Raw genomic sequence first — 21,045 nt, 5'->3', positions numbered from 1 at the left:
TGGGTAAATACTCCTATAGAACCACCGAAAGTTATAGTCATCCCCACAGATGCATTCTTCCCCAAAATTTCCTTCAGGCACTAGGCTTATTCATTTGTTCTGAGAAACACTGACCATGTTGCCAGCTTTTAGTCTGTAAAGCAACAGGCTCTTCCAGCTACCCTACGCCCATTTCTCTTGAGACAGTCCTTTCACGTCTCTGCCTTTGGACGTGCTTGTCCAGGTTGTGGACAGAGGCAGAACCCTCTTTGGGGAGCTGCTGCCCACAGCTCTTTGCCTGTCCCTTAAGTCTGGGTGAGTGTTTCTTAGAAGTGGGGACTTTGGTTCTAAGAGTGGCTTAAGCCAGTGGAATCCATGTTCTTGTCTGTCTCTGCAGGAAAGGATAGTGAAAGTCATGTATGATTACCAGGTCATGGAGGACTTCTTTTATAATCTTACTACAGATGATTTCAATGACAAGTAAGTGAAGGCTTAGAGCCCACCTCTGCTCTCACCTTCCCCCTTACTGTAGGTTCTTAGGATTTAGAGCTTGAAGGCCCCTTGGATGCTTTAGACCCATCTCTTCTTCCTACTTTAGATGAGAAATTGAGGCCCAAAGACATTAAATGACTTAACCAAGGTCTCACTGCTTTTCAGTGACAAAGCTGGGATTTAAACCCAGGTCTATTTTTGACTCCAAATCCGGGCTCTTTCTGTTGCTTCCCCTGCATTTTCCTTTGGGCCCCCTGGAATCTGGATTTCTATTTCACCCTGCTTCTCATTTCAGATGGGCAGCAAGTAACTGGCCCCACAAGATCCTTGGGCAGATTGACTTAATTCGGGAAATGCACCGGGAGGAAGAAGAGAAGTTCCACAAGATTCAGCTTATGGATCAGAACAACTTTTTGGAGAAGCTGGATGGTCTTCAGGTGCTCCTGTGGGATTCCAGATGCCCCCTGTCCTATGCCCCCTCTTTGGCCCTGAAATTCCTGCACCCACGCAGGGATAGCTGCCGGCTCCATCCAGGTGGCACCAATATGTTTAGAATTACTTTGGACCAGAGAAGAAGTTCCTTACAGCTGGGGATGGGTTATCCATGCATCTTGGGTACATACTGTCATGTAGAGATATACCCACACCTTCCATGATATCATGAAAACATTTGCCTCCTGCTCCCCCAGCAAATTGTAGGGGGCTACAGTTTTTGGGAGTGGTGTACTAAGAGACCTTCAGGCCCAGCCAGGTCTATGGACCACTGCCACTGCCCAGACATGTCCATAGACAGAAAGTTAGCTCCATTGATTGAGGATCTGAGATTTGGGAAATCCTGGGAAAGGATTTGATCAACCAGAGGAGGGTTACCAGAATGCCATGTCAGGGTCACTTGAAAGAACTTGTGGTATTTAGCTTGGAGAAGGCAAGATTTAGACCAACAGGAGAGCTGGCTTTAAGTACTTTAAAGATTTTCATATGGAAGAGGGATTGACTTGTTCAGGGGTAGAGCAAGGAGAAATGGGGGGAAGTCGAGGAGAGGCAGCTTCTAGGATAGATTCAATGAAAAACTTCCTGACAGAATTTCCCCAAATGGAATGGCCTACCCTGGGAGCCGTGAGTCGTTAGGCAAATGCAGGATGCCCATTCGTTGGGTGTGTTGTAGTAAGAATTCCTTTTTGGGTATGGATTGGACTAGATGGTCCCTTGTGACTTTGAAATTCTAGGACCTCCTATGGCTTAGTAAGCTCTGCTTACCGTTGGTGTCCTTTTCCCCTTAGTTGGTGGTGGCTGGATTTTCCATTTACACAGAAATTGCACGTGCTCATGAGATAGCCAATGAAGTGAGGAGGGTCAAGAAGCAGCTGAAGGAGTGCCAGCAGTTGGCCATGCTCTATAATAATCGAGAGCGGATTTTTGGGATGCCCATCAACAATGTAGGTCTCCCCTCCTTCCTACTGCTCATCTCATCTCCCTTTCTCTACCCTTCTCCGTGCAAGATGCCCTTTACTAAATGCGTATTCTCTTTGATTAAGGATGGCGCTATGGGCTCAAAATACTATTTTCTCCTAACCTACTTTATGAGACATCCCATGTTCCCATCTGTGCTATGTTCCTATCATAGGAATGGTTTATAAATTAATGGAGAGTTTCAGTTTTTTTCCTTTTTTTTCCATTCTTTCCATTTACATTGTCATAGTCATTGTATGTATTATTTTCCTGATTTTACTTGCTTCATTTTGCATCAGTTTATATAAAATCTATCTTTGACCTCCTTGGGGTACGTGTAAAAAATATCTGGGAGCCAGTCTACCAAGGCATCATCAAGACTCGTATAGATAAAATCACAAACACTCTTTAATGGAATGCAGATGATCTCATTAGCGGAATAGTTCATGCTCAGGACTAGATACGCCTGCATATTAAAAATTACAATACTACCTCATTTGTAGATGTAATACTGTGCAATATAAAATGTTATAAAATGTTAAAAGTTGAATCTGAATGCTTTTGTAATTATAATGACTGAGTCTGGCCACATAGAAGAGCTGTGGGATTGTACCTCCCTTCATTCTTTGTAGAGGTGGGGGACTATGGGAGTGAAACAGTTAGTCAGTCAGCCAACAGGCATTTGTGAAACACCTGCTATTGTCCAGGCTCCGTAGTGTGTGTTGTGCTAGAGATTCAGAAATAAAGATGAAACCATTCTTGTCCTCAAGAACTTTCATCCTGTGAGATAGATAACATGTATATAAATAAGTATGTGCAGAGGGAGCACAAGATAACTGGGAAATTAGAAAAAGTTTCACATAGAAAGAGTTGGCTGGACAGAGTTTTGAAGGAAGTAGCAGGGTCTAAGCGTTGGCATTGCATTCCAGGCATGGGAGACAGCCGAGGCAAAGACACAGAGGTGGGAGACACTGTTGAGTGTGAGAAGCAACCAGTCAGCCGACAAACGGTTCTTAAGCACCTACTATGTGCTGGGCACTGTGCTAAGTGCTGGGGATACAAAGGGAGGGAAAAAACAGACCCTGCTTTCAAGGAGTGCACAGTCTAATGGGGGAAACGATATGTAAACAGCTATCTACAAACAAGATGGAGGCTGGATAAAATGGTAGAATGTCAGAGGGAAAGCACTGAGCTTAAGGAGGATAAGAGTAAGCAGACTCCATGGAGAGGAGTGAGGCAGAAAAAGAATGGGAAGGTGGGGAGGCGTCAGGTTGTGAAGGGCTTTAAAAGCCAAACAGAGGATTTTATGGTTGATGCTAGAGGGGACAGGAGCCGCTGGAGTCTGTTGAAGAGAGGGGTGATATAGTCAGAACTGTGCTTTAGGAAGATCAGTTTGATAGCTGAGCAAAGAAGGGACTGGAGTGGGGAGAGACTTGAGGCAAAGAAGTGAACCAGTGTGCCATTGCAGTAATCACCTGTGACCAGATGAGGAGCTATACCAGGGTATTATCAGTGTCAGAGGACTGAAGGAGGTGAGGACATAAAAAGGCAGAGTCTTTGGTCTCTGACAAGTGATTGGATGTGGGAGAGAGTGAGGAGACTGTCGAGAATGACAGCTAGGTCTTGGGCCTGGGTGCCTGGGAGGGTGCTGATGCCCTTGACAGTAATATGGAAGTTGGGAAGAGGGGAGGATTTGGGGGGTAAAATAATGAGTTCAGTTCTGGACTTGTTGGGTTTAAGATATCTACAGGACATAAGAGTTCAAGATGTCCTACAGACAGTTGGAGATGCAAGAGTGGAGCTCAGGAGAGAGACTGGGATGGGATGATCTCAGAATCATGTGGATATAGAGATGATAACTGACATCTGATAACATCAGTCCTTGGGGACTAATGAGATCACCAACAAAAAAGTGCTGAGGGAGAAGAGAAGAAGGTCCAGGATAGAGCCTTGGGAAACACTTGTGGTTAGCAGGCATGGCATGGATGGAGACTGAGAAGGATCAAGCATCCCAAGAGGTAGAAGAACCAGCATAAGCAGTGTCCTTAAAACCCAGAGATATCAAGGAGAAGAAAGTGATCAGCAGCCTCAGAGGCTGCAGAGATAAAAAAGGATAAGGATTGGGAAAAGGCAATATTATTACAGCCTCCCCTCCCCCTTCCCCAACAGGGGTTTCTTCCTCCTCCTTCTGGAGTCTTCGTAGGGTCTGTGCTATGTAAAGAATGACATACATTCCAGTTATTTGCTCACCTTCCCCAAATAGGTCATATGGTCCCAGGGCTTCCTGTGGTGGGCTGCCGACTGCTAGGCAGGGTCAGGTGGGGCAACCTGTACGTGTCCTTACAGCAGAGGGGTGAAAACAGGAAGTGACGGTGGTCCACGATTCTCGGTCATCTGGCCGAAGCAGTCAGAAGTCCCAGAGCCCTGCCTGGGCTGAGCAGAGAGACTTGGTGGGCTTTCTCTGCAGAATGAGCCCCTGCCAGCTGTTAAGATGAGAAGTGGGCCCTTGAGAGTGTACTCTCCGCTCTCCTTTACAGTACGAGAAGCTTTACAAGATGATCAAGGATTTCCAGCCGTACTATGACCTGTGGACCACAGCTTCTGACTGGTTACGTTGTTCAGAAAGCTGGATGCATGACCCTCTGACTTCCATCGATGCCGAGCAGCTGGAAAAGAATGTGATTGAGGCCTTCAAGACAATGCACAAGTGTGTGAAGCAGTTCAGAGATGTCCCAGGTAATCCTTGGGCGCAAGACTTCGGACACACACAATCCTTGTCTTTAGATACCTGAAGGAAAATAGTGGAGTACCAGGCTTGATCTGCTTGGCAGCAGGGGCAGAAGGTAGGACCAGTGGGCAGAATCCTGAATGTGGAAGTCACGAGAGCTGAATTTGGGTCCCAGCCCTATCAATAATAATAATAATAACTAACATTTAATAGGTATGTGCCAGGCACTGTACTACATTGATCCTCACAACAGCCCTGGGAGGTAGGTGTTGTTATTATCCCCACTTTACAGATAAGGAAACTGAGGCAAACAGAGGTCAAAAGACTTGCCCAGGGTCGCATAGCTAGTTCAGGTCTCCCTGACTACACTGTGTGGGAAGGTTGGTCCCTTCCAGCTCTGAGGTCCCATGTTTCTAGAATCACGGATCCTTAAAGCCCCTGTCCCAGTGAAACTGTGTCTGTTAGTGGTACCACTTCTTTCCCGTTCGCCCAGATGAGAAAGGTTGGTGTCATCTCTGACTCTTAGCTCCTCATTAACTGCCCCACACATGCACAGCCCTGTTGATGCTAGCTCCATGTATCTAGAATTTTCCTTTTCTCTCTATTCCTGCAGCGCCCATGCTCATAGAGGTTCTCATTTCTTCCCTTGGGTATTAGAATAGCCTCTTGACTGACGTCTCTGCTTCCTGTCTCTCCTCTCCACCATCCATCCTTTGCATGGCTGCTATAATAATCCTCCTAATGCACAGGTGCCACCATTTCATTCTCTTGCTTTTGGTGTTCCCCAAGTGGCCTAACAACAAAGTTGAAATTGGCATTGAAAGCCTTCTGGTGCTTACTACATTTTAATTGATTGATCGAAAGGTATTTGTTAAGTAAATATTTACTTTGTGTGAAGGACAGTGTTAAGCACTAGGGGTGCACAGAAAGGTGAAAACAGCCCCTGCCCTCAAGATGCTCACATTCTAACGAGGGAAATCACATGTGAATAGCTTGGCATATCCAAGAGATACAGAGGAGATGCAAGATAGCTTGTCAGGGCTGGGTCCCTGAAATGCTGGTGGTTGTAGTATTGCACACTGAGTCCCAGATGACATCTGAGATGTTGCCTCCTGCTTAAGTTGGAATCTATCCCTCCAGAGATCTCCACATCCTTTCATGGAGAAGTTCCTGCTGGCCTCCCGTGGCCAAGGGCAGACCTGGGCAATCTTTTAGGGACAGATCAGTCTTCCTCTCAGGGAGAAGCTGATTAAGAGGGCTCATCAGAACCTCTGCTGAGGATCCCTAGGAAAACATGCCTTGGCCAGCAGCCTCTTTTTGTGACTTAGGCGGAGGAGGGAGCGAGCCCCCAGATGGGCAGCAGTGTGGCAGGCAGGACTATCACACCCAGGGCCTTGCCCTTTCTCCTACCCTCACCCAGTCTCATCTCTCACTGCAGCCTGCCAGGACGTAGCCGTAGACATCCGGAACAGAATTGAGGCTTTCAAGCCCTACATCCCGCTGATCCAGGGCCTGCGGAACCCTGGCATGCGGAACCGGCACTGGGAGATGCTCTCTGAGGAGATCAACATCAACATCAAGCCCAAGGCCAACCTCACCTTCTCTCAGTGTCTGGAGATGAATCTACAAGATCACATCGAGGCCATCGGCAAAGTCGCGGAGGTGGCTGGCAAAGAGTACGCCATCGAGCAGGTACGGAGACAGGCCTCGTGCTGGCGCCTGGGCACCATCGCCTGTGCTTACGGGTGACCAGGCCGGCGAGAGCCGGGCGCTCAGTGTCGGGAAAGCCTTCCTGATGATCCGAGCCGTCTGATTCAGGAGGAAGCAAGCTCCGTCCCTGGAGTACTCAGGCAGCGGACAGGCTGGCCACTCGGCGGGGGAGTCTTGCCCTGAGCAGCAGCTTAGATGAGGTGACCTGTAAAGGGACCTGCCAGCTCTGAGGAAGTATCTCAGTTTTGTAGCCGAGGGGTCAGGAGGAGGTTACAACCACTATGATGTGAAAATTCATCAAATGAGTTGAGACTCTCAGGGCCTGATCCTGTGTGAAAGCTATTGTTTGGGGTGCTGCCTCTCGTAGTAAAGGGCTCTTCTCCTTGGACTGGGGACCCATGCCTAGAACCAGAACAGCTACGCCTGAAGGCACACACAAAGGAGCTTGTGTCTGTGACAGAGGTATTCCATGTGTGATAACGTCTGCGTCTTTCTCATAGTAGCATCCACTCAGTTAATGCCTTTCCACTTGCAGGCACTGGATAAAATGGAGAAGGAGTGGGTGTCCATTCTGTTTAATGTACTGCCATACAAAAAAACAGAAACATTTATTCTGAAGAGTCCTGATGAGGCTTCTCAGCTACTTGATGACCACATAGTCATGACCCAGAGCATGTCTTTCTCACCATATAAGAAACTGTTTGAGCATAGAATCAGCACCTGGGAGACCAAGCTGAGACTAACCCAGGTAGGTAATGTCGAACCCCTCCCAACCTCTTTTTTTTTTTTAAGCAATTGGGATTAAGTGACTTGCCCAGGGTCACACAGCTAGTAAGCCTGAGACCAGATTTGAACTCAGGTCCTCCTGACTTCAGGGCCGGTGCTCTATCCACTGCACCACCTAGCTTCCCCCATGCCTCTTCTTTCGGTGGAAACCCCCACCTTCCATCTCCTTACTCTTCTTCTTTTTGACTGGTACAGTGATGGAGAATAGAGCTGTAGCCGGTACAGACTGAATTCAGATTCAGCCTCAGACACTTAAATAGCTGTGTGACCCTGGGCAAGTAACTTGATTGCTGTCTGCCTCAGTTTTCTTAATTGTAAAATAAGGATAATAATAGCACTTAAAGGGATAATATTTATAAAGTGTTTGGCACACGATAGATGCTAAAAAAGAATTTCCTTCCTTCCTTCCTTCCTTCCTTCCTTCCTTCCTTCCTTCCTTCCTTCCTTCCTTCCTTCCTTCCTTCCTTCCTTCCTTCCTTCTTTCCTTCCTTCCTTCCTTCCTTCCTTCCTTCCTTCCTTCCTTCCTTCCTTCCTTCCTTCCTTCCTTCCTTCCTTCCTTTCCCTTCTTCAATGAGAGCCAAATAATAATAATAGCAACTTTATAGCACTTCAAAAATTATTATTATAAACTTTGTAATCATTAACATGTAAAGGTAGTGTTGCCTAGTAGCTAGAGAGCTAGCCTCAAAGTCAGGAAGTCCTCGATTCAGGTTCCACCTCTGAGGTGCTGGCTGTGCTGTGTGGCTCTGGGCAAGTCACCTACCTTCTTTCAGCCTCAGTTTCCTCTTCTGTACAATGAGGGGGTTGGACTCGATGGCTCCTTCCAGTTCAAAATCTTTGATAACTTCTGAACTTTTTTGCTTCTGTCTGTGTATTTTTAAATTTAATCTTTAATTTTATGGATGCCCTTTTTTTTGCATCTCCAACTAACCTCTCCTTCCCCCCATCAAAGCCCTCCCTTGTAATGAATAAGTATGTCCAAGCAAAAACAGATCAACACATTGGCCACGTGTGAAAAGGGATGTCTCCTCCGGTACATTTTTCTAAATTTTGTGGTTGTTATTTACATAGTCGTGTCCTGTGCTTATTATTCTGATTTACTCATTTTTACTGTGCCTTGCTTTATTCTTCCCTGATTGATTCCCTTCCTATCTTACATAAATTAGCCACAGAAACTGGTCTAAACCTGTTCTTTCCTCAAGCCCCTCACCCCCATATCTCCTCTTCCTCTTGTCTCTTTCTCAAGAGAAGCCTTCTTCTTACTTTATTCTTTCCTAGCATTTAATTCAATATTTCTGTATCATTATTAATGGTATTGAATCAGAACTATATTTGCCTTGTTAAATCAATTAGAAGAGATGCTCTCTATTTTCAGAAATAGCTAATATAGTTTAAGGATTGTTTGTTCCTTTAATGCTTAATAACATTTACTTGTGAGTCCATCTGGTCCCGGTGCCTTTTTATGTGGAAGTTTTTAATGGCTTATTTTAATTCTTTCTTATGAATTTTGTTCATTCTGAGTTTGATATATATGCTGAATCCAAATAGCAAGGATAAATCAAAGAAAGAACTATGGGTCAACATCATTAATAACAATGCAAAAATATTAAATGAAATTTAGGGAAATGGAACATAGCAGTATATCAAAATGATCGATCAAGTAGAATTGATCAATAGATATATTAGACGTGTTTGTGTATCTACATATACACATAAACATGCATGCATATACATGCATACATATACATATACATGTATACATACAGACATATATGGTGGCATGCTTACATCTACAGGAGTACTTGATTTTTTCATTAGCACTCAGAAGCTTCCTCCAGTAGCTCCTTGAGTAGCCATATCTGGGTAAGCTACCAGATGGCACCAACTCTAATCATTTCACTTCCCCAGTGGGACCTAGTGGCTCAGTCCTCAGACCTTTTGTACCTACACACAGCATCTGCTTGAGACTTATATTGCCCAAGTTTTCCTTTTCATGCCTCAGTCCAGGGTTCTGTCTAGGTATATTAATAATAACTCAGAACTCTCTCATGATTTGGTCCCCGTCTCAGTGAAATTGTCATCTTTTTCTCAATTTAATGTGACTCAAAAGGTTGACTCACTCAACATATAATTGATAGTGTCTATAGTGTGTCATATAGATTACTGTGTGCTTTACTAAAGTAGAATCTTAGAATCTAAATTAACAAAGTACAGGGCTGGAAGCCTGGGGCAGCATAGTTGTTCTTGGCTAGAGCATTTCAGTCTCTGCCTCCTCCATCAACCGTACTAGAGGCATCCAGATGAAATGAGATGCTTTTTTATATTCTAATTTCTTTAACTGTAAATTTAACTTATTAATTTTCCTCTTTTTCTTGTTAGTATTCATTCAGGGATGTAAACATTATTCAGCGATATTAAAGTGCCTCTGAGGTAGATTTATCATATTTTTTTGGGAGTGGTGGTAAAGTCTCTCACTGTTATTGATTTTCTATCTAATTCTTAACTGGATTCCATACATTTTAATATGTTGCATTTATATTGTTTATTTTTATATAATTTGTTACTGTTCAGTCTTTTTTCCTTAACCCAAGCATTGCTCAACAAGTCATGTTTTTTGAGCTGAGCTTTATATATATAATATTTTATTTTCCCCAATTACATGTTAAAACAATTTTTTCAACATTTGGGTTTTTTTAAGTTTTGAATCTCAAATTCTATCCCTCTCTCCCTCCCCTTCCCTCTCCCCAATGGCAAGCAATCAGATATAGGTTATACGTGCACAATTATGTAAAACATTTCCATATTAGTCATTTTATACAAGAAGATTCTAATAAAAGAAAAAGAGTGAAAGAAAGAAAATGAAAAATAGTATTCTTCAGTCTGTATTCAGTCAATATCGGTTCTTTCTTTGGAGGTGGATAGTATGCTTCATCATTAGTCCTTTGGGATTGTCTTGGATCATTGAATTGCTGAGAAGAGTTAAGTCATTCACAGTTCTTCATCATACAGTATTGCTGTTTCTGTGTTCAGTGTTCTCATTCTGTTCACTTCACTATGCATCAGTTCATGTAAGTCTTTCCAGAATTTTCTGAAATCATCCTGCTTGTCATTTCTTGTAGCCATTCCCCAATTGATGGGCATCCCTTCAATTTCCAATTCTTAGCTACCACAAAAAAAAAAGCTATTATAAATATTTTTGTACAAATAGATCCTTTCCCCCTTTTTTTGGATATCTTTGGACATCCTAGATCCTAGGACAGACCTAACAATGGTATTGCTGGGTCAAAGGGTATGCACAGTTTTATAATCCTTTGGACATAGTTCCAAATTGTTCTCCAGAAAGGCTGGATCAGTTCACAACTCCACCAACAATGCATTAGTGTCCCAGTTTCCCCATATCTCCTCCAACATCCATCATTTTCCTTTTTTGTCATATTAGCCAATCTGATAGTACCTCAAATCAACAAGTCACTTGTAAGGCTTCATAAAGGCTTGGGTCTTTTTATCACATTTTCTTTGTGGATTACTATATTTATTTTATCTTCACCCACACATAGTGTTGAATATTTCTGCCTTGATACATTTATAATAGCATCATGCACTAGATTGTGATTAGTGTTTTGTGAATTTGAAAAAAATGCACGATTTCAACTTTCCCCACCAAAAATTCCATGCTACTATCAAGACCAGTTTCTTCCTCATTCTAGTCATCTATAGCATCTTCTGAGCTAACATATGTCAAGCATTCAACCAAGTGCTATATAAATGCCAACCATTAAATTCTAGTAGCTATTATACTGTTAATCTGTCATTATCAATGGTACTTTCAAATATAACATAATTCACTTGTTCGGCTCTTTTAATGCTTCTGTGCAAAATCAGTCAGTGATACAGAATCATTCTGAAGTGACCCATGTTTTAACCATGCTTGATTTTGGCTACATGTAGCCCTCTAGCAGGGAAGGACCTAAGGGAAGGCTGTCCTGTAGGAGAAGGCAGTCTAGTTATATCTCCTTAGTACTAAGCCTATCCCCTCATAATGAGTATTTGGTGGAGTACTGATAACAGCTACTCATGTCTGACTCTTTGTGACTCCTTTTAGAATTTCCTTGGCAAAGATACAGGAGTGGTTTTCCATTTTTTTCCCTCTAGATCATTTTACAGATGAGGAAACTGGGGCAAACAGGGTTAAGTGACTTGCTCAGGGTCACATAGCTAGTTAAGTGTCTGAGGCCAGATTTGAACTCAGGAATTTGAGTCTTCCTTTCTCCAGGTCTAGTGTTCTATCTACTGTGTCACCTAGCTATTCTAAGTTTAAAATAAAAATTGTTGATTTAAAAAACCCTATGGGCTATAACTGAGGTTGGACTTGGAAAAGTAGACTATTCATCAAAGGTATACCTAATGTCCTATGTTTTAAGTATGCTTTTATGATAAATTAAAGAATATTTATCAAAACCTTGTGAATTCAGTGCTAAATCATATAAAATGAGGAACTGCAGCAAATGGACATATCACATATTAAACATTTTTTAAGGTATAAAAGAAATTGTAAGGTTCATTGTATAAATCAATAAATTTAATTATTAAAATTTGGTTTATCACACTTTGTTAACAACATAATCTTTTGTACCATGCTTTGTTAACAACATAATCTTCCTTATTTCGCTAAAATAATCCTTTTCCAGTGGTAAGGCAAACACAAACCACTAAGCATAATTCGTATCTTTTTCTACTGTTAACTTTATAAGTTTTGTATCATTCACTTGTTAACTGAAACAACGCCACTCTTGTTTTTAATCCCTCTACAATGACTGCATTTAGATAGTAACTGACCATAGTTACAAAGTAGCTATTGAATAGCATGCTTGATAGTGCGGCCTTGGCTCTGTGTTCTTGTTAGTTTTACATGAGAAAAGGTCTTTTGAAGTTGGCCCTTCCTACTATAAATTTCTTTAAAAGTTTTTTCTTTTATATTGTGAATTTAACAGTTATCAACAAACATAAATATTTTAATATACCAAGAATAAGAAAAAGGATTGTATAAGAAACCTATTCTTTATAGCTTTAAAAAATATCTATTAAATTGTAAATTATATATGTGTATACCTATTTATCTATATCTATATATGAACAAGGTAGTAACACTTGCTCTTAAGTTTTGTGTCCCCTTCTCATTTCAAAGGTTTTTCCCCTGCATAATTTTTAAAAGTTTTATTTATCCACATAACATTTTTAAAGAATTAATTTTCTCCCCTTAGTCAATAAAACACCTGACATGTGCCAGGCATTGTCCTAAGTGCTAGAGATGCAAATAAAGGTGACAGTCCTGCTCTTGAGCTCACAGTCTAATGGGGAAGACCACAGGTGAACATCTTTGTGCAAACAAACTATATACAAGATAAACTAGATTAGTCAACAGAAGGGAGGAACTAACATTAAAGGGGATCAGGAAAAAGTTCTCCCAGAAGGTGAGATTTTAGTTGGGGCTTGAAGAAAGCCAAGAAAGGCAAGAGGTGGCGATGAGGAGGGAGAGCATTGCAGGCATGGAGGACAGCCAGTGACCATGCCCAGAGCCAGGGATGGTGTGTCTTGGTTATAGATTGGGGGCAGGGGAAGAAGGCTGACATGGTCATACATAGCTGTACTTTAGAATGATAAATCTGATAGCTGAGTGGACCCTTGACTAGAGTGGAAAGAGACTTCACGCCTGGAGACAGAGCCTCAGATGACTACAATAGAAGGGTCTGCACTGGGGGAGTGGCGCAGTCAGAGCAGAGGAGGTGAAATGGACAGTACTTAACCACTGATTGGATATGAGGGTTGCGTGGTTTGCCCTTTGTTTTCGAAGAGGACCATGACATTAGGGATTTGATGACATGACTTGCAGTTAACTTTGATTTGAGTAAGGGCGGGCTATGCAAAGTCCCAGCCTCTTTCTCCTGCAGAACCATCTGGGTCCAGTGGCCAGATATCAATCAGGACGACTAGAGATGGCCCAGGATGCAATGGGAGACCTTGGCCCTTTTAAGCTAATATCTTTTCAGGTTCTTACTTTGAATGAAGCAAGCACATACAGTGAATAGGCCTCTTTAAGAAATGAGTCAAGGTTCCCCAATTCATAAATGGTCAAAGGATATGAACAGACAGTTCTCAGATGAAGAAATTAACGCCATCTATAGTCATATGAAAAAAATGTTCTAAATCACTATTGATTAGAGAAATGCAAATCAAAACAACTCTGAGGTACCACATCACACCTATCAGATTGGTCAACATGACAAAACAAGAAAATGATAAATGTTGGAGAAGATGTGGGACAATTGGAACACTAATGCATTGTTGGTGGAGTTGTGAAATGATCCAACCATTTTGGAGAGCAATTTGGAACTATACCCAAAGGGCTATCAAAATGTGCATATGCTTTGACCCAGCAATAACACTTCTAGGGCTGTATCCCAAAGAGATCATAAAAATGGGAAAAGGACCCACATGTACAAAAATATTCATAGCAGTTCTTTTTGTGGTGGCAACTGGAAATTGAGAGGATGCCCATCAATTGGGGAATGGCTGAGCAAGCTGTGGTATATGAATATAATGGGATACTATTGTGCTATAAGAAATGAACAGGCTGACTTCAGAAAAACCTGGAAAGACTTGTATGGTCTGATGCTGAGTGAAGTCAGCAGAACCAAGAGAATGTTGTACACAGTAACAGCCATGTTGTGTGATGACTAATATTGATAAACTTAGCCATTCCCAGCAATACAAGGATCTAAGCCATCTCCAAAGGCCTCATGATGGAAAATACTATCCACATCCAAAGAAAGAACTATGGAATTTGAATGCAGATTGAAGCATACTATTTGCTATTTTTTTCCTCTTCTGTTGAGTTTTGTTTCCTCTTTCTGATGGTTCCTCCTATTGGTTCTAATTATGACTTACAATATCACTAATGTGAAAATATATTTATTAGGAATGTATATATATAGCCTACATCAGATTGTGTGCCATCTTGGGGAGGGTGGTGGGGAGGAAGGGGAAGAAAAATTTTAAACTCAAAAGCATATTGAAATGATTGTTGATAAATCAAAATAAATTAATTTAAAAAAAAAAGAAATGAGTCAAGGGATGGCCCTGTTAATAAATAAAAAAAAAAAATCAAACTGGGAGGGGAAGACCCTCAGGTTTGCTGGCCAGAAGAAAAACAGTTACTATTTCCATTCCCTCTGAGCCAGGAGGGCCCAACAAATAACCATTAAGTGGTGCTTGGGCAGGGACCTATTATTGTCCAATCCATGAGATACAGAGTGAATTGGGTTTAAGGCTTGGTCTCTGAGAAAGAAATATAACCAGTAAACTTCAAGTTAAGTAGGTAGCTTTCAGCCATCAAAATTTACCCTCCTTTGGGCAGAAAGTATGAATGGGCATTACTTCACTCAAAGTGAAACCCTGAAAAGACCTTAGCTTAAAAGGGCCAGGGCCCATTGTATCCTGGGCCAGCTCCAGTTGTCCTGATTGATATCTGGCCACTGGACCCAGATGGCTCTGGAGGAGAAAGTGAGGCTGGTGACCTCGCACAGCCCTCCCTCTCTCAAATCAAAGTCAATTGCAAGTCATGTCATTGTCTCCTTAATGTCGTGGTCCTCTTTGAGAATGAAGGATATGAGGGTGAGAGAGGGTGAAGAGCAGAGGTTGAACCCTCCCTACCCCTGCCACTTTCAAGCCTGGGTGACCAGGGAAATAGTGGTGCCCTTGACAGTTTGGAAGAGAGGAGGCTTTGTAAGGACAGATAATGAATTCAGTTAGCTTTTTTGGGAAGCTTATGCGGGGACTAAGTCTTTTCTCTCTTAGTTCTAAGTATATAATGTTCCAGTAGGGCAGCTAGGTGGCACAGTGGATAGAGTGCTGGGTCGGGAGTCAGGAAGACCTGAGTTCAAATCCATTCTTAAATACTCACTAGCTGTGTGACTCTGGGCAAGTCACTTAACTCGATTTTTCTCAGTTTTCTCATCTGGAAAATGAGCCACAGAAGGAAATGATAAACCACTTCAGTATCTCTGCCAAGAAAACCCCAGATGTGGTCACAAAGAGTAGGATACGACTGAAAACGACCAAACAGCAACAGCAGAAAGATCCCAGCAACCGTCATGTCTTATTTTGGTAGGAAAGTCATGTGTAACTTCTATCTTTTTTTCCCCCTTTTTTAGTGAGGTAATTGGGGTTAAGTGACTTGCCCAGGGTCACGCAGCTAGGAAGTATTGTGTGTGTGAGGCCAGATTTGAACTCAGATCCTCCTGACTCCAGGGCTGGTGCTCTATCTACTGTGCCACCTAGCTGCCCCCACTTCAATCTTTTGCAATTTAAAAAATTAAGTGTTTTATTTAAAACTTAATCGTTAATATCAATTCAATCAAAGTTGCTCAGTAACTATTTTAATAACTTTTCATGAATGAAACTTCATAGTGACTTTTCTGTCAATGCCTCAGTCTCCATTAGGATTTTTTGATCCATTCATTATCATTTTCCTCTTATGTTCCTCTTGTGCAGTTTTTGACATACAGTGTCTTTCTTCTTGACTGTTATGCAATCATCTGCTTCCCATTATAATTTTAAAGCTTGCCAATGCTGAACCTGAGGGAATTGAATTAGGAGTTCTATCCTGTTGGCATCTTGTGGATTCTATTGATTTGCTGTATAATTTTTGTTTTTCAATATTTCCAATAAATTCTCTTGTGTGGTTTCCTAAAATATAGTGGTAAGATTATTTATTAGTTTTGGGGAAATGTCATAATTCTTGTATTTTCTCTCCTTGAACTGTGCTCTGGATTCATCACTTTTTTCTATGTATCTTAAAAATCTATTGACAACTGTGTAATATTTGCATTCCTTTTTTTTGTTGTTGTTTCTATCATCCTGTTCTCTTGTAGAATACTTCTGCTTTTCCTTAAATGTGTTGGGTGTTTTTCCCTTATATCTTCCAAAGATGTTTCTAAACTGCCAGGTTTCTTCAACATCATCTTGTCTTGAGATTCCTGGGTTAATACATTAAGTTCCTTTTTTAAATTCACTTTGTGATATTTTTGCTGATTTCATTTCCACTTTTAATTTCTTCAGTGTGTCTATTACACATTTTGTTTTGTTTGTAGGAAAGTCTAGTTTTGGGCTTTTTCAGTACATTTTCTCTCTGGTGTTTTGGCTTTGACTCCTTATAATTTATATTATTTTTTCAGAGTATCAGAACTTTATTTCTTGAGTGTTTTTTTTCCCTCCTAATAACCATTTGATTTCAAGAGGTTTTGGTGGTTTTACTTCTTTTCGTATTTCTTTTGTTACTTTTGATGGGACCATTGAAGAGGTAGGCTCTCTTCTGACTTTTCACTTCTTCATCTTCCTAGAACTGTCCCTTTAATGGCGATGCTTTACAGGCAGCATTTCGTTGGCTCCTCACAAATGATGCTAAGAGGGACCACTACCACCACCAACAGCAACAAGAGTGGAGGATTTTTCAGGATTTTTCTCTTCTGTTTATGAATACAATGTGCACATCATCTTGAAAGGGCAGCAGGGAGGCACAGTGGTTATAGTGCTGGCACTGGAGTCAAGAAGATTCAAATTCCTGAGTCAAACTCTGGCCTCAGACTCTTACTAGCTATGTGACCCTGGGCAAGTCACTTCACCCTATTTGCTGCAGTTTTCTCATCTGTAAAATGAGCTGGAGAAGGAAACAGCAAACTATCCATTATCTCTGCCAAGAAAACCCCAAATGGGGTCATAAAGAGTCAGACACAGCTGAAAAGTGACTGAACAAAATCATCATTTAAAAACTATCATGTCCACTTTTCAGTTGAGAAAGCTGAAGGTCAATAGGGGAAAGTGACTTGTCCAAGGTAACTTGGAAATACCTGGTTAGTAAGTGTCAGAGCCAGGGGTGAAACACATGTCATTTTGACTCTTAAGTTCAGAGCTGATTAACACGGTTTTCTGTTCAGTACTTTTGGGAAAGATTTCTAAATAACCAGGGATGCTGTATATTGCTACTAAAGATGGTGGGTAATTGTCTCCTTTCCCTAGGAGGTCCTTGAGGAGTGGCTCAGCTGCCAGCGGTCTTGGTTGTACCTAGAGCCCATCTTCAGCTCTGAGGATATCAATAGACAGTTGCCAGTGGAAAGTAAGCGCTATCAGACAATGGAGAGGCTCTGGAGGAAAATCATGAAGAACGCCAACGAGAATAGAGAGGTGGGCTTGGCTTGTAGGGTGCTGGGGATCATGGATTCTGACCAAGGAGGTAGAAAGAGGGGTGGGGGAGAAGGGGGCTTCTGCTTCCTCCTAGTACTTCCTATGATCAGGCTTTCCCTCGATCTCAGTACTGTACTAAGGGGAGTGGTAGACCCCGATGGTGGGGATTGGGGGATGACAGGAGGCAATAGAGAAACTTCTAGGAGGTGTCCTCTGATCATGGAGTCTAAGAAGGCCAGGGATGAGAAGACGTCTCAGAGACCACTTACAACAACTTTCCTGAATGCAGGGTAACAGACTATCACCTCTCTGACCAAGATGGAGAAATGGCTTTTCAAGGTCATGTGTGCTAGGTCCTCTATGATACCACTAACCTTGTGAGCTCCAGGAGGGCAGAGATTGAGTGACTCCTGGTTGGACTTTGGCTTTCCCTAGGGCTTAGTATTGAATAAGTTGCTACTGAATCCCTCTGTTCCTTGCCTCCCACTCCTGGATGGGCACCATCTGGCTTTTTTCCGTGTGCCCCATAGTGGGCCTCTACCTTCTGCCTGGACTCTTTTGCTTACTTAGTAATCGAGACCAGTGGCAACCTCTTGCTATAGATTCTATTCCTCTGTCTTTCTGCTTTTCATGTGCTTGTGACCTCCAGGTGATTAATGTATGTTCTGATCAAAGGCTATTAGACAGCCTTCGAGACTGTAACAAACTACTAGACATGGTTCAGAAAGGCCTGAGTGAGTACCTGGAGACCAAGAGAGCTGCTTTCCCCAGGTAAGCCTCGTTCCTTTTCTTCTGGCTTCATTGTGAGGAGGGGGCAAAAATTTGAATCAAGCAGAATCAGGTTGACCACTGTGGATGTTCAGCTAGTCAGCTGGTTGGGGTTGGAGTGACCTAAAGAAGGTCCTTGGGGTGGTTGTGTGGCATTAGGTGTTATCAGTGTGGCATAAGCATCGTAGGTTGCAGGGACACAGATGTTCAGGGGTAGTCCGTGGCCTAGGGCTAGGAAAATAGGAGGAATCCTCTCTGAGGCCTGATTCCCTTCCCTAATGGTGCTAGGTCACCAAAGGCAATGATCTTCAGAAAAATCAAAAGAAATTCTTTGGGTATCTTAGAGTTGAGGCTTTGGGGTCAAATATATCAAAATGAGCCCCTTAGCAGGCATTTATTGAATGGTTTCCTTCTTCCATGTTTGCTGGAGTCCATCTCCTGCTTCCCTGAAGTCAGCCTTGAGGGTCACCAGGACATTTTGGGCCCTTCAAGGACACAGGCTTCTAACAGGGGTCTGTCCTAGAGACCAAAGGTCTAGGTGGTGACTAGGATCTGGATTGCTGACTGTTCACCCCAAAGGAATCTAAGACGCTGGCCCTCCATGACCTTCCCCGTTCCTGCCTCTGCCCCTTCTTTTGCAGATTCTACTTCTTGTCTGATGACGAACTGCTGGAGATCTTGTCCCAGACTAAAGACCCCACAGCTGTGCAGCCTCATCTCCGGAAGTGCTTCGAGAACATCGCTCGGGTAGGTAGGGCTGAGGAGGGCCTGGAAATGGGGGATGTCCCTGTTGAGAATAAAAGACAGTAGACCCCCTCCCACATGTCCTTTACACAGCAGTGGGGGCAGCAGAGGGGAGCAGGTGCAATTTGAACTCTGGGCCCCTGAACCAAAGAGACAGGAAGGAGCCTGGACATAATCTTTGGTATCTACAGAGTAAACACCCCTCTGGACCTCCCTGTAGCATGAATGTATGGTGCAGTACTGAGATCGAGGGAAAGCCTGGTCATGGGAGGTACTAGTAGGGAGCAGGAGCCCCTTCCTCCCCTGCCCCCCTTTCTACCTCTGTCTCTGTATGAAAAGAGAGTCATAGACTGGTCCCTGCTCTGCCTCTCTCTAGTGCATGTACGACTTGGAAGGGTGACTTCCTTTCTCTGGGCCTGTTTCTCCATCTGTAAAGTGAGGGGTTTGGATAAAATGAGCCCTGAGGACCTTCCAAGCTCTAACAGTCCGTGATTCTTTGATCCTGTGATTTGCCTCCTTCTGGCTTTGAGACAAAAGGCCTGGGTTCTATTTCTTGTCTGACTCTTGAGTAAGGAATTAAAGCTGTCAGAACTGGGAAGTCAAGGCTGTAGAGCCAAATACAGGCAGAAGCAGCCCCAAGCCAGCATCCCAAGTTCAGTGGGCCCCCAAGCCTTGCCTTTGCCCAAGAGGACCCAGGAGTCTGAAGTGTGGGGTGAGAAAGTATGGTCCCCTAGGCAAGGCTCCCCTGGCCTGGGGACAGGAGGAGCCACCATCCTTCCTCACCTTCTTTTCCCCTTTCCTGCCCCACCAGCTGCTTTTCCAGGAAGACCTGAAGATCACCCACATGTACTCTGCTGAAGGGGAGGAGGTGGAGCTCTCCTTTTCCATTTATCCCACTGGCAATGTGGAAGACTGGCTCCTGGAGGTGGAACATAGCATGAAGGCCAGTGTACATGACTTCATTGAACGGTCAATCCAGGCCTACCCTCAGGTGAGCCCCCATCCACCCTGCCATTGCCACGCCATCTTTAATTCAGAGTTTCCTCCCTTTCCTCCTCTGCTTGGGATGCAAATAGCCATTTCGTCCTTAGAGCTTTCATTGATGGAGGAAGTGGGCAGTAGTAGTAATAGTAATAATGAGAATGGTAACAATAATGAGGAGGAGGAGGAGGATAACTCCTAGTTCTATAACACTTTGCCATGTTCTTTTCTCCCAACAAACTCATAAAGCAGGTAGGATGAATATTTTTATCCTCATTTTAGAGCTGAGAAAACTTTTCCAGAGTAAAAAATATATATATAATAAATGTCAGAGCTGGAACTCAGACCCTGGTGTTCCAACTCCATGATCATGCCTTTACCACTACTCCTTGATTTTAGAGGTTTCTTGAACATCTCCCTTGGGAATCTGGAATGTTTTTTTAAAAAGGAAACTCTAGAAAGTTCCCAGATTGTTGGGGTGGTATCATGGCACAATATATTTGGAATCAGAAGACCTGGGATCAAATCCTGGCTTTACCACTTATTTATTGCCTATATGACTGTGGGCAAAACATCTCATCTTACTGGGCTTCCCTCAGTTTCTGCAACTGTAGGATGAGGGGGAGGGACAATCCTTTCCAGCTCTAAATCAAAAACTGACTAGCTTTCTAAGTAGAACCTCTGAAAGCTCCCAAGAGTCTCAGGATGAGCCTGTTTCTCATGAAGACATGGCAGCGTAAGAGTGAAGTTGTCAGTCACACAGAAGGATCCCTGCAGAGCTCGGGGGGTCTGATGGGGAGGAGGGCCTATGCGAGACCATAGATCCTTGACTAGACAAAGCATTCTGTTTTTTCAGACCCCAAGGCCTCAATGGGTCTTGAATTGGCCAGGCCAGGTGACCATTGCTGGCTGTCAGACATTTTGGACAAAGGAAGTATCAGAGGCCCTGGAGGCCGGAGACTTAGAGAGCCGACTCTTCTCACAGCTCTCTATTCAGGTAAGAAAGCGGCAGCCCTCCCCTTAACCTCACACTCTCAGATACGACCCTGTTCTCTTCTGACTGTTGGTATGTGTCCCCGCTCCCGCCCCGAAACATTGGAAAAGGACCTGCCTGTTCTGTAATGGCAGTGGCACCGGGGGCTGGCTCTCTCTGAAGGCAAACAGGAGTA

General features: G+C 43.1%; 1 protein-coding gene across 1 annotated transcript in view; it reads left to right on the top strand.

Moving 5' to 3' along the window:
- Positions 1-21,045, top strand: part of DNAH1 (dynein axonemal heavy chain 1) — a 160,759-nt gene that overhangs the window by 54,980 nt on the left and 84,734 nt on the right. The window contains 11 exon segments of the mRNA XM_020971578.2: positions 377-459; positions 767-908; positions 1,752-1,907; positions 4,458-4,656; positions 6,087-6,340; positions 6,894-7,106; positions 17,219-17,383; positions 18,033-18,154; positions 18,793-18,898; positions 19,707-19,886; positions 20,733-20,873. Coding sequence (XP_020827237.1) covers positions 377-459; positions 767-908; positions 1,752-1,907; positions 4,458-4,656; positions 6,087-6,340; positions 6,894-7,106; positions 17,219-17,383; positions 18,033-18,154; positions 18,793-18,898; positions 19,707-19,886; positions 20,733-20,873 — 1,761 coding nt within the window.

Source organism: Phascolarctos cinereus, unplaced genomic scaffold (assembly GCF_003287225.1).
Source record: "Phascolarctos cinereus isolate Bilbo 61053 unplaced genomic scaffold, phaCin_HiC Scaffold_4;HRSCAF=312, whole genome shotgun sequence".
NCBI lineage: Eukaryota > Metazoa > Chordata > Mammalia > Diprotodontia > Phascolarctidae > Phascolarctos > Phascolarctos cinereus.
Note: the sequence above shows the minus strand (reverse complement) of the source record. Positions and strands in the feature narration are given on the sequence as shown.